The 14,133-nt window shown below is 33.4% G+C and overlaps 1 protein-coding gene across 1 annotated transcript; it reads right to left on the bottom strand.

Moving 5' to 3' along the window:
- Positions 1 to 13,256: 13,256 nt before the first annotated feature.
- On the bottom strand, positions 13,257 to 13,890 carry LOC130440652 (uncharacterized). The gene is made up of 2 exons (XM_056773913.1): positions 13,722 to 13,890; positions 13,257 to 13,651 (listed from the first exon to the last, which is right to left on the bottom strand). Exons 1-2 carry the CDS (start codon positions 13,888 to 13,890, stop codon positions 13,257 to 13,259), a joined length of 564 nt encoding a protein of 187 aa, XP_056629891.1.
- Positions 13,891 to 14,133: the final 243 nt, after the last annotated feature.

The following is a 14,133-nucleotide window of genomic DNA, read 5'->3' on the forward strand; positions in this document are numbered from 1 at the left end:
CATCACAGAATAAATTAGAAGAATTTGGTCATGTGATGCGCAACCCTTTAAAGTGCGCTCTTTAATTGGTATTGCAAAGCAAAATTCTAAGTAAAAAAATCTTCATTATTGGTTGGGGAAATCAACACCTCAGGTTAATCTCCTTAGTACTAAATAATGCAATGATAGTCAATATGATGGAAGCCCTCGATCGATAACGGCCACGGCACGCGAAGTACAGTTTCTTATTAACAAATTATTGCTTGTATTGCCCTCTAAAAAATAGATTTCGATTCTGTGAGTAATGACACCTCTCAACATGTGGAACAATTAGTTACTGGATCTCCGATAGCATACGTAAAAATCTCAAGCTCGTTTAGAGCCGGTAAAAAATTATGATTGAATACAAAAAAGCAAATACAATAGAGCATCGATTATCTATCCGAACTAATGTTATCAGAGGTGGTTCGGATAATCTAAACTTTTATTTATTTTTCATTTTATTATTTCTTTATATATAATAAGGAGAAGGAAGATCAAAGTGTATCTAATCAAAGCTTTATCAAAATTAATGCTGTGGCATAAAGAATGTCTTGACATTAAAGCAGACAATTATTTTTCTTTATACTCGTAGTAGCTAGATATTTGATTCTCCTCAGTTGTGATAACTGCGTGTGTTTCGACTCTTTTTGACGTGCGAGCCACCGGGACGCCAAATCCTGTACTTGGAATGCCTCACCATGAAATGAATCCGAGTCATCATCTTCTCCTTCCTCATTTGCAGTATCGTCCCCTGTGAGGAAATTTTATTTTATTTTTATTTAATTTCATACAAAATAACAAAAACCGATTGCGATAATCGAACGTTCGGATAATCGACCCTCTACTGTACTATATAGTAGTCTCTGTATATGATATAGACCAAATTATCCAATTAAGGGAGGTAAGTGTACGTAGTGAAGTACCTAGTGAAACTCTAAGCGTTGTTTTTACCCATTATGTTGTTTGGGTGGTGTACTTTCGATTAATATGGCCCGACGATGTGATATAACCCGCCAGTGGAATGTATTACCTTGAAAGTGTTTTCTATTTCTTTTGTTTGTTTTAAATTTGAAATGGGGAAGATTTGCAAAAACCTGCGCAAGCATTGGTTTCAAGACCAACCTGAACAAGCAGTAGCAGCTGTCAGAAGCGGAGAATCTCAATGAAATGTATGCTCTAGATTCGAGATAACAAGGCACACGTTACGGCGATATTTAGTTCAAGGCTTGTCAGAAAAGAAACTGAGTCGTCCAAGTATATTAAATCAGAAACAGGAGAGAAATTTTGTGCAACAGATTAAGCGATACTCTCAAATTGGATTGCCTTTCACTCCAAAACTTGTGCGACATCAAATGTCGATATTGTGATAGCAACCACATTCCCAATAACTTTAATAAAGAAAAACAGCTTGCTGGAAAAGACTGGTTTGCTTTATTTTTAAAAAGAAATTGCGATTTGTCCGTTCGCAAGGCACAGCCTATGAATCCTGCCCGCGCTCAGAACAAGGCAGTTGTGAGCGACTACTTCACCAAATTAACCGAACTTATGACAACATTGAATATTAAGGATAAACCCCAAAATATATGCAACATGGACGAGAAAGGCTGCCACCTCACCATACAACATCAACAATGCGTTCTGTCCGAGAGAGGAAGACGGCGGGCTCATATGGTTGCGCATGAACACGCCGAAAATGTATCGTAGCTTGTTGTAATGCTATGGGCAACTCCATTCCACTTATGATGTTGTTTCGAGGACCCATTAAAACCAGAATTTCGCGATAATCTGGTAAAAATGGCACCTAAAGGCTCTATGACAACACAACTCTTCAATGACATTTAGATTTTACCATTGCTGAAACAGCAGAGTCTCTTGGTATCACACATATTCTGTTTGCCTTCAAATACAACGCACGAGCTCCAGCCATTGGTTAAGGCTGTAATTTGCTCATTTGAAACAAACTGGGATCAGGAACTTTTGAGATACTGGGCTACCTTCCCACAAAGAAACCTGAACAAGAGTAGGTTCAACATAATATTTTCCCGTGTTTGGCCCAACTGTATGATGCCGAAAAATATTAGTGAGTGGATTTAGAGCTACAGGATTGCTCCCTCTAAATCCTGACGCAATACCTGATTCCGCATTCGCACCTTCTTTAATAACACAAATACCCTTGCCCCATGACATAAATGAAAGTCTTCCGAAGCAAAGCAATTCCTCAACAATCTTCTCCAACTAAGACAATGAATACGTTTTGTCAGGAAACCCTTCCGACTCCTACCGAAGGAAAGAATGTTGGAGGAAATAGGGTTAGGCGAAAAGCGTTAAATCATAAAGCGCAGCAAGTAACAAAAAAACTTTTCGTTGGGGGGACATGGCCAGCAACTTTCAGTTCCGTCAACTTCCACACTACGAAGTTCGATCCCACAGTCCACGTGTAATCAAGCTACACAGGAGTCATCATTATGTGCAGCTTGTGAAACAGAAGACCAACTTGAGATGCGAATGTGTTCAAAATGTTTTATTTGGTATCGCGAGGAATGCGTTGGTCGACGATGAAGAGGTCCAATGCCGTATTTTACTTTTGTTATGAATTAGAATTAGTTTAATATTTTGTAAACTCATCTTAAATAAGTTAAAACGACATCAATATTCTTTATGTTCGAAGATTTTTACTGTGGACCACATAATCCTACCAGGTGTATAATATGGCCCAAGTGTAATACAATGAAATATTGCATATAACTCTACTGTGAATCATTTTTTACTATGCTAAATTATATTGATAAAAATTGTCCGACCAAGCACCATAGTTTTAATAAAAAACAACAAATATATTAAGGTGGGTCATATTTGTCTCTACTACCTTACTAATAAAACAAAGATATTATGTGTAATGCCTAGACAATTTGAAAAGTTATCGTGTGTTACAATTAATATATATTTATTATCTATCAACATAGATAAATCAAAATCAAAGCATATCTTTTTCTGACTCTGCCCAATAGGTGATGGGCATTATTCATTAAGCCCGATTAATTTGTTTATTTCATTAGTTTTATCATACTATCTACTCATAATTGGACATTTTTTCCAGCTGTCTGGGCATTATGAATAATGTCTTATTAACTTAATCAATAACATATACATAGAACGCCCACACTTCATGATATTACTATTAGTCCAGTCAAATTAGTTTGGAAAAAGATGATGTTTAGTACGCCAATACAGATCTAGCATCATAACTTTTGGCAAAATTGTTTGCATGGGCGGATGTAATTTGGGCGCTTAAGGATTAATGTACTTTTTACAACATGTGAACTAGGCGCCAAGACCGAAGGGTCATTTTAATCCTATGTGTATTTTGGGCGCTAACCGACTGAAGTACATGATTTATGAAATACAGTTATTTATAATTTATAAATTTATAATAAGATATATTTTTGTATTTTTTGATTTTCATATAAAAGATATGACCTATAATCACTTGAGGTCTGAAAAAATTTACCGTTAGAGGGGGCTACTTTGCACTTTTTTTAAATGAAAAATCTGCCCTTAATAAAGTTTCCTCACAACATTTTTGTAACACTCTACAGAATAAAGTAAATTTTATATTTTTTTATAGTTTTATTTAGTACTTAAGTACATATTACATATAAAATAAGAGATTTACATAACCTAACCTAACCTAACCTACCTAAAAATTTATCAACTTTCCCTCTATTGGGTTATTTTATGACTCGAACTACCTGCACTTCTTAGCGCCGAAAATACATGTCGGATTATCTACCCTTCTTGGTCAGACAGGTAAAGAAGGATGGTTAGCGCCCAAATTACACCCGCCGGTTTGTATCACTGTCGTAAACGGTCAAAATATGGATTTCCTTATTTTGAGAAAAAACGAATGCCCAGATTAACTTTGATATAAGAAATAAGTTTTAGATATTAACACGTTGAGGCAGTTTTCATAATTTTATTTAATCACATTAAATCATTGAAAATACTAATTTAAATACAAAGTTATCACTGAAAGTTGTAGAAAATGTGGATATTGTAAAATCAGATTTACTTCTTAGTTGTACGAATAATACCGTCCGGATTGTAAATTATGATTTATCACCTAGTTGTCAGTCAACGTGTTAAAAAACCTACAAAACTAAAGATTATTCAATGAGTTTAGAAGATCATATCGATAAAGGGTGAAGCTTAAAGAGATATAAATAAACAATTGCAGTTAAAAAATATTGTTAATTCGCCATAATATTTAGGGCTACTCTAAATCAAAAAATGTATCCATAAATCAGAAAAAATCTAAAGTTACTAATTCGGCGTTCAAGCAGAGGTTAGTATACATTTGCTGTTCTTTTTTGAATGATCAGTGCTTGATCAGCACGTGAACATCCCGGGGAACCACGATGCGGCATCGTTATATAAGAAGCCGTTACATCAGATGTAGTATAGGGACGATATCGTATTATCGTAGTGCAGTGAGATTCTGCTAAATATGTCTGACACGGAGACAGATGATGACTTTGTTAACATTATCTAGGTTCCGCCAAATTTTTTTTTATTTTTAGCTTACGAACTTTTCAGTGCATCTGTTATAATAACTTCGAACCTTGTCTAAGCCATTCGGCTCTTCAGACATTTTGAATATTCTTTGTTCACGTATTGTAGGTCATTAATCACTTCTGTTTTAATTCAAACATTCGAATTTTTGAAGAAATTAATTTGTTATCGACCTCCCACTCAATTCGAAGAATTCAATAAAACTACACTTTCGTTGATAAATCGTCCTCTATCTATCTACAGTCTAAAAGTGTTTAACTCAATGTAACATTAGTAAAATTTGTGGTGATATTATCATAGATTTCCCAAATAAACAGAAAAAAGATTGTACAAAATTTATTTAGAAATTAGCCGAATGACATGTTAGACAGTATGTGCATCGAAATACATCGAAGAAATTGTTTAAACATACACAAAGGCAGGTACTAGAAAAGCGGTTAGTTCTGTCTAATGAAAGTTGTTATTTTAAAAGACACTACCAATAATTACAGTCAAAAAGTCAAGTGGAGGAAACAACGATGATGACTATTCTTGCTTGATTTGTAACGATGTATTTTCTGACTTTTGACCAGAGGAAACATGAATCCAGTGCCAATACTGCAAGGAATTGGCTTTCATGGAATGTGTTTTAGTTTGTGATCTACTTCTGAATTATGTTTTCAAGAACTCATATAGTTGAATAAATATACAATACTAACTACTAATAATAATAATACATTAATACTAATACTAATAATACATTAATAGACTGTGTCTTGAAGTATTTATTTGGTAGAAAAATTGCATCAACCACACCACATCAGTTCAATGAAAATTGAATGTGTAGTTTCGACTATACATATGGAAATAGTTGTACTAAGTGTGTACAACTTTCTGTGCTTACCAAATGGACAACCATAACTTTTTTACTAAGCAAAACTAGATATAAATCTCAACGTATATAGTTGAATAGTTAGAGTTTATTCAAAATAACCAAATATAAAATAATTATCAGAAACCAGGTCATTTAGTGGTTAAATAATCATTTCAAAATCTAGTTCTTACAGTTACGCTGAAGTAATTCGTAATTTTCACATTATTCTAATCCAAATCCTGGTAAATTACTGAAAATACGTCAACCAGTCACTAAAATACAGCTACATGTTCCTTCAAGTGCCTGTTTAGGCGTTTAAGTATAAAATTGCCGTATTCATGTAATGACTGCAATTTTCTTTATTCTATTATGTTCTAAACATACTTACTGCTACAATTTGACATTTTACACATATCGAGGACCATAACAATACAGTAATTTCATAAATTTATTACATTATCCATGCCAGATAACTAGAATAATATGTAACGGAATATTTGGATTTGTATACCCGTTCAAATAAATTCGAAATATTGAACATTTATCTAGAATCCACATCGATAGCATGATCGATGAAAACTTACGAAGAAAATTTAGTACAAGGAACTGTCGAAAGTTTTTGAAAGACGAGCTATCAGAACAATAATAGGACCCAGAAGAAAAGAAAAGTATAAAACCGTTGATATAAAAGTATTATGCGTATATACAGGAAAGAAAAAATATCAACACTAAATACAACAATAAAAAAATAATCGAAGTTTGGGGTATGGAGTACACGTAGAATCTGACCTCATGTAATTTTAGGTGTTAAATTAAAACGCGTGCTAGATAATGGGAAAGCATGTAAAAAAGTTACACTTTTGGAGTAGTATAAAACTATAGAAGCTGTCGACGAAAAACGATTCTTTGTGGCTTCTGGACACTCTGGTACCCAGGAAAATGAAAAGGCGGACGATTTAGTGAAAAGTGCTATTACGAGTACGCTACAATTTCAGCACACGATGGTTTTATCAAAACTATAATGCATAAAGTAACCGGACACAGCTGTCTAAATAATTGGCTGGAAACCACAGACATGCGACACATTCAAACCCTTTTGGAGAGACATCCAAGGTACTGGAAGACATTCTCATCCGACTTGGGTTGGTTAATAGTTATTGGTCACTGACTATACTCCCAGTCTCTACATTTTCGAAACCCAGTAGTTTCTAATGCAGTTTTTTGCTGGAAACCACTGGTATGTAACACGCCAAAACTCTCATTAGTTTTAGAGGGCCATCCAAGATAGTGGGACATAATATTATCCTACTTGGAAAAGAATAGCTAAGACTCATGATCGGATTAATTATTGGCCACCATTATAAGGCAAAGTACCTCATGATGATCATTGTTTAACTTCAAAAGGTTGGAAAGAAACTCAATTCCACGTATTGTTGATATGTGCGTCTCTCCTGAGTGTTAGAGAGAACATGCTGAGAAGAAGCGCTAAATGAAGGAGAAACCAGTTTAATATTTTCAAAAATATAGTTGCAACTTTTTCAACCCAGATTCTTTTCTCGAATATTATTTACAAAATGTTCAATAACGTAGCAACATCACAAACCACCTATTTCATAGACATAGATGACCCAAGGTTGAATCAGTTTTGTAATTAAAGGTCTTAGTACTAAATGGATCTGTCAGTATAAGATCCTGATAACTATTATTTACCCAACGAAAAAAAATTGTATTCTTCACCTTCTAATAAATCAATATTTCAGGTAAACGAAAAGGTAATCTGAGTACATAATATATATTAAAACAAGCTGGAAAATCCAAAAACTAAAACAGAGAATTTCTAAATCCTTTAAATTGCATTTCAACATTAAATAGATCCTAAACAATATACAATAAAGAAATGAATGTTGAAATTTGTGAAAGCCATAACAGATAACGTGGTGTGAGTGTTTGTGACAAGTTAAAAATGGTATTTGTAGGTTAGGTTAGGTTAGGCCAGGTTTATTTTTAGAAAAAGAAATCAGTATATCCAATGAAAATAAATTAAATATGAATGAATGAATTAATTTGTGAAACTGATCTATTATAGATACAACATGTAATAATGTTTTTTGTTTTCTTATAGGTTTAGAATGTAAAATATTTTCTTCTGATTTTCCTTTGTGTGCGATGTGGAGGATTCATTTTCAAACTCAAGCTACTACTTCAACATTAACCTTAACAAAACACGTATCAAGAGAATTAAGAACAAATCGTTGTCACAATCACAATATTTTTTCCATAATGTTACTATTTGTTAAACACATAATAAAAAGACAAATAGATACTTATTAGTTAGTTCGGATTCAAACCAACTAAGGTGAACCAACTGTAATCTTTTAGCCCGATGCAACTGTTTTGAAACAAAGGTTGCAAACCAGTTGATCTTGCAACGGCTTGGCAACTTCAGCGAGGAGCCGCACACGAGGTGACTCGAATGAAACTAGTTTGCAATCGGTTGTACATGACCATGATACCGCGATCGCAGTTGCGTTGCGTTGTTTCATTTGATTATCACATGTTCTAATTTTTTCAATATGTGTGTCAAGAACTAAACCTCAAATTTGTAGTAGAAATGAAAAACAGCTTTTTAACGACATTTTGCTGCTACGAAGAGTCTAGATTTCACATTTTGACTTAGGTATGGATGGACCCTATAATTGCTGTACCAACTAATTTAAAACTGATTACGAGTCGTATCTGTGTGCGCTTAAAAGTTTTATTTTGATTGCAAAAATGCACTTTATTCGAACCTGAAGAAACCGGGCCTTAATGTTGATGATTCATTACTATTGTGTTGTACTCGTGTTTTGGTCTTTGTGTATCAAATGGCAAATCTATTAATGTACTGCAATTGCTTCAAATTCTTATAAAAACAGTTTAACAAATAGCTATAAACAATAATAAATTAGATGCAAGGGATTTATATAAAGTTCAAGTAATAAAATTTATTCATTTCAATAGAATAGATACTACAATCCATTATTATTAATAAATCTATTCTCATTATTACTTTAGTATAAAATTAAATTACAATTTCCCGCGTTCCTTCCATCTTTCCTTATAACTGCAATTAATGAAGGTTCAACATCCTGATAAGCAATTAAGAATCCCGTTATTCAAAGTTTTCGCAATTATCGCCAATCAATTGAAACTTAATACTCTAGGATAAAATATATTTCTATTTCTTGATAATTAACGGGAATTTCTTTCAAAAAATTCCACTAAAGATTGACAGGTTTTTTGTGCAAAATTTAAAAAGCTCAATCAACTCTTTAATAAGGAGGGCAACGACAATTTATTAAATCGATTGAAAAGGGGTATTTTTTTTCAACGAACTTTTTATAATTCTTCCATGTTTTTTGTTTCATTGTTCAAATTTTCATTTCTGTAGAATAAATTCATTGTTCAATTTCAAAACTATATAATTTAGACAATAAAATATCTGTAGTGGTAAGTCTTAAGCGCGCAAATAGGGACGAAACTTTTTCAACCAGTTTTAAACCACTATAATTAGCATACGACAACCATGAGTGTAATTAAATTGAGGTTCGAATTGATCACGTTTCGATAACCAAGTTATCGTCTTCAGATACTGAAAATAAACAGTTGCCAATTGTAAAGTGTTATTTAAGCACAACCATTTCATCTCCCATTTGCTTCTCTATCACCTCACCAGATTTAAGTAAAGTTATTAGTTCCGCTTTCGACATTTCCGAATCAAGTTCCAAATTAATCAAAGTAAGACATTCTTGAATAATAGCTCTCCCTTTATCTTCCTCTTCTTATATATTCTTAAGATCTCACGAACTGTTAGTTTTGCAGCTTCCTCTGAAGCAGTTCCTGGGTGGTGGACTGCCAGCAGTCCATCCATCTCTTAGGTGGTCGTCCGGGCTCTTTTTTCTCTATTGGTTTGCCTTCAAGTACGATGCGTGGCAGTTTACTCTTTACCAGTATCTTTTTCTTTGCCTCCTAACCTAACCTCCCTCTATCATATTGCAAAATCTGCAATCCAACGTGTTTGATAGTTTTTTGAATCAGTCTTCAGCAACTTCATTTTCTTCTCGTGATGGTGATTGCCAGCTTGTTTTGATTCAAACTGCAACAAGCCATCATCGATAGAATTGTCGTTACGAGAAGAGTCCTTCCTTCTACTAAATGAGCTGAATGAACAACTTTATTTACAGTTTGGCCAGCATTTAACTCGATTTAATAGTAAATCTTCTAAATATGTCCATCTCCGTAATTCAAATCTAAAAAATATAAACAAGAAAAGAAAGAAAAACAAATTCTATTTCTCTTTTCAATTTCTTATTAGGAAAGGTTCCTTATTAAAATGTAAAAATCTCAATATACAAAACACCTTGACGTTATTGGATGAACTGGAATTTTGGAAACCTTTGGAAGGCCCTCTTTAGTTTTTCTCTTTTTACCATCGACTCTGCTTATCAACGATAAAAAATGTCTTTTCTCGGAAGATACTTACTAGTTTCTCTTGGAGCAGCCCTGATGTCACTTCATAGGACCAAATCTAGGGACCTAATTTTTTGAGTCTGATCGATTGTGAACTTAAGTTATATCGTATAAAAATACGTTACAGATTTTTGTAATAAACCTTCACTGGCGTCTTGATTCTGTACAATTCTTAGGACTTGCTTAAGCCAATTCTTTGAAATGAACCATATCGCCGCTTTATCTAAAAAATCAAGTTCTGTTCTGTTTTGCGATAAGATCAGTTTCCAAGGAACTACACTTATCAATTCTATAATAGTTGGTTATGCCCTTTTTGAGTCGCATCTCCGATATGCCCTTTCCTTTCTGAGGTACGTGTTGTGCGACTCAATTTGACCGAATAAAACTATAAAAGATACATGTTACATATTTATTCAGAATAAACAGTTGGACTCATTGCTTGGACTTTTAGAAGAAGAAAATATTGACGCACGCCTCTCCTATTTTAGAAACTTAACATAACTATCCACTTAGAAACGTGGAACACGATCTTTATCTACCTATTCCACGTTCAGGAATAGGTACAGGTTCAATACTGTAAAATGCGGAAAAAATGCACCATCATTTGCCAATTGAATCAAATCTATAACATCTTTTCCCGCTTTTCGCAAGAATTTGTAGGCATTATTACTGGAGAATACTTTCTACGTTGTAAACGACTTGCATATTTAATTCTGAGCATTTTATACACTGGGTTAATGTTAATATGGACTTTTGATACTAATATTACATATTTTAGGATTGCGTATATTTAATTTTATTATCTGGTTTATTTTTGACAATGTATATATGTAATGTATAATACATATAAAAATTTCCACCATCAAGTTAATAGTGGGCAAATGGAAAAGGTTCTGCGCCAACCGTTTCATACAGTGCAGAGGAATCTTTCCTATATCAGGGCCAAATCTGATAAATCGCTTCCCCCAGATGAATAATGTCCTCTGTCATGTCCATTTCTCTGTCTCCTTATATATTACTTGGTTAGGTGTTGAATTTTAACCAAGAAATGGTTTGGAAAAGAATTATAGATACACACATGTGAAAAATACGTTAACGAAATAAGATTATTTCTTGAAACATTGCAATGAAAGTGGAGTAATCTCTTATTTTATTTCATGATACATTTTTCGACTTCAACAGGAAGATATTTGAGTTGGGAAATATATTTACATTCAGAGATTTTCATTCAGCCAATTTTAAACTGTAGATATAACTTGGATCCGTCACTACACTCTTGAAAAGAAAAAATTTGTGATTGCATAAAATTAACCTGTAGCCAAAAATACAAAGTCGAAATAGTTTTGGCGACCATTTTTAGGATAAAAGGACAAATTCTAAAAAGCGACCGTATATTAAAACAACAGAAAAGTTGAATTTATTGTTGTTTATATGTAGATCTGTGAAAACAGTCTCATTAAAATTAAATGTATTTTAACAAAAATTAAATTATTAACAACTACAATTATTTCGTCAAAGGTTACTTACATTATTTCTTAACATTTCGTTTCGACCTGTATGATAAATGGATAATTTATGTGTTGCGGATATTATAAATTGAAAACCCTTCAACATTTTTAGAGTTCCTGGGATGTAGTTTTTGTGTTTCAATACCCTTCATAAGTTCTTCTCGAACTGTAGAAATCTGCATTCAATTTTAGTATGTCGGTAAAGCAGAAAACTTCATTTCTAGCTAGCGAACTGCAATTTTATCTTATTCTCTTTAACTGGATACGACAATGTGGAAGTATAATAAACTAAGAATTATTTAGCTACATGAACAAATAATGAGTCGTTACATGTTATGATTATAATATTTTTTTACTAAAAAACAGACGAATTAAATTAAAAGATATTGATTTATTTGATTAAAAATGCAAATAGAAATACTAAAATTTTTGGAGTTATCAAATAAACACATATGTAATTTCTTTTCTATCGCGAATAAATATAACTAACTCGTCAATAAATGTTTTGTCGACATTAGGAGATAGATATATCGAAGCGACACGTGTATGTCACAAGTTGAGCCAATTTCAATTTCCAAACGAGCTAACAAGTTATGAAACCCTTACTTCATATATTCCTCATATATTCCCATGTATAAATGAAATACTGCTTACTCTTGAAAACTTTCTCAAGGTTCAGCAATTCACCCAAGTGGTGGAATGCAACTGAGATTTTTTATAACAAAAACCAAGAAATATTGATGTTACATTGAAAAGCTTCAAAAATGGATAATAGTATGGAAATTTGTGTTGAGATTTTTTCTTCAAATATATCCCAGACTAATTAGGAACCTTAACTAAGAAATTTCCATATCCGATATTTCTCTAAACGATAACTGGACGTTCCTGATGGTCACATTACTAAGATAAGTTCAAAATAGCCAGTCACCTTTCTACATCTGTTTAACACGATAGAGAAGCAAAAAAATCGACATCCCTGCAATAGTACCTCACTGGTGTTTAAGTCTAACAAGAGCTCAGAGAAACACAAGGAATATCTGTGAGTGGCTGGACAGTCAGAAGAATACTTAAAACAACTAACTTTTCACCAAAAGGCCAGCTACTGGTCCCAAATTAACCCGAAATTTCTGAACAAATTACCAAGATACTATAGCAGCTTAAAAGTCTTTGTAAATACTTACAAAAAAGCGGCAGGACGTACAAGAAAAACCACCAAATTTCAAAAAACGCACTGAAATAAACAAAACGATTGGAGTAGGAAATTAAACCATATAATGAGCACTTCTGGATTATATGATTCCCATTAAGAAAAATAAACAATTTTACTTTATGTGTCTCAAAAACGACTTAATGTCATAGTAGAAATATCCTAGCACTGAAATACATGGAATAAAAAGTTCAGTAAGTTCAGTAAGCTGAAGAAGCTCAGCAACTCTCACTAAATGAATAGAGAAGGAAGCAAAAGGCATCTAAGAAGAGGCAATGTGATGGATTGGAATAGATAATAACAAGTCGTATTTCCTATAAACGAAAAGTCATAAAGCTACAGAGAGGGATAGAACTAGAGCTAGACAGAAAAATAACTATCGCAAATTTTAAAAATGAAAGATCGTTAAGGATATTCTCCCTTATTCGATTATGTGTATTCACAACAGCAGGGGTCTTACAGCTTTCTTTGTTGCATCCCGCATTTCGTACGCCACACTTTTCTATCTATCCATTCGTTTTCTCGAATAGTCTTTCATACTTTGTTCAATTCTTTCCTTCCGGGTCCTTGAGGTTCTTCCTCGCCTTTTCTATTCTGCGGTTGTTACATCAATGCTTTCTTCGACCATCGGTTCTGCTACATCCTCATCCCATCCGAGCAGTCGCTTAATCTGTATTCTTTCTGAAGACATGTATACTCGACCTGTTCTTCGTCGTAAATCTGTTCTGGATATCCTGCACGATGTTCTTAAGTAGTCTATTTCCACAGCCTCTATTATTTTCTTCTGTCTATCCGTCAGTTGCCAGCACTCGCATTCATACGTTAGAATTGGCTCCACTATAACTTTCTTTATTGTCATTTTTCTGTTTAGGTTAATTTTTTCTGAACACAGCAATGAGCTCAGAATTTGCGTAGCTTTTTTTCCTTGCTCTGCTCTATTTCTTATATCGTCTTTTATTGTTCCATCTTCCGAAATTATGTTTCCTAGATATTTGAATTGTCTATATCGACTAACAGTATTTATTTCCAGTTCGGAGTATCCTTATGAGCTTACTATTAGCAGATATTCTGTTTGTGATATTCATATTCAAACCCCATTTTGCATATTCGTCGTCGAACTTTCTTAGCATATAATTTACATCGTCTTCGTCGCCAGATATAATAACTTGGTCGTCAGCGAAAAATAGAATTATTAAGCACTTACCCTCTATGTCGATTTCCATTTCGCAATTTCAGTTCTCCAGCTACTCAAGGCTTCCTGAATGTATATTTTAAATAATTTTGGTGATAAACTGCACCCTTGTCTCAAACCCTGTGAATGCAAAAATGGTTTTTATAAGTTTTTCTACATCTTTTGACTTACTTTATATGTTCTGATAAGACCCCCAATTGTTTAGAAGATTAATTGATTTTTCAGAAAAAAGCTTGTCTATTCGTGGAACCAAAGTTTCAACAAAAATTTGTGT

Source organism: Diorhabda sublineata, chromosome 2, assembly GCF_026230105.1.
Source record: "Diorhabda sublineata isolate icDioSubl1.1 chromosome 2, icDioSubl1.1, whole genome shotgun sequence".
NCBI lineage: Eukaryota > Metazoa > Arthropoda > Insecta > Coleoptera > Chrysomelidae > Diorhabda > Diorhabda sublineata.

What these genes read in the sequence shown, in the direction of transcription:
- LOC130440652 (XM_056773913.1), bottom strand. Translation starts at nt 13,890, where the DNA reads ATGGAAATCGACATAGAGGGTAAGTGCTTAATAATTCTATTTTTCGCT. An exon ending in AAACAGAATATCTGCTAATA is followed by an intron (nt 13,652 to 13,721) that starts GTAAGCTCATAA and finishes TCAAATATCTAG; the next exon opens with GAAACATAATTTCGGAAGAT.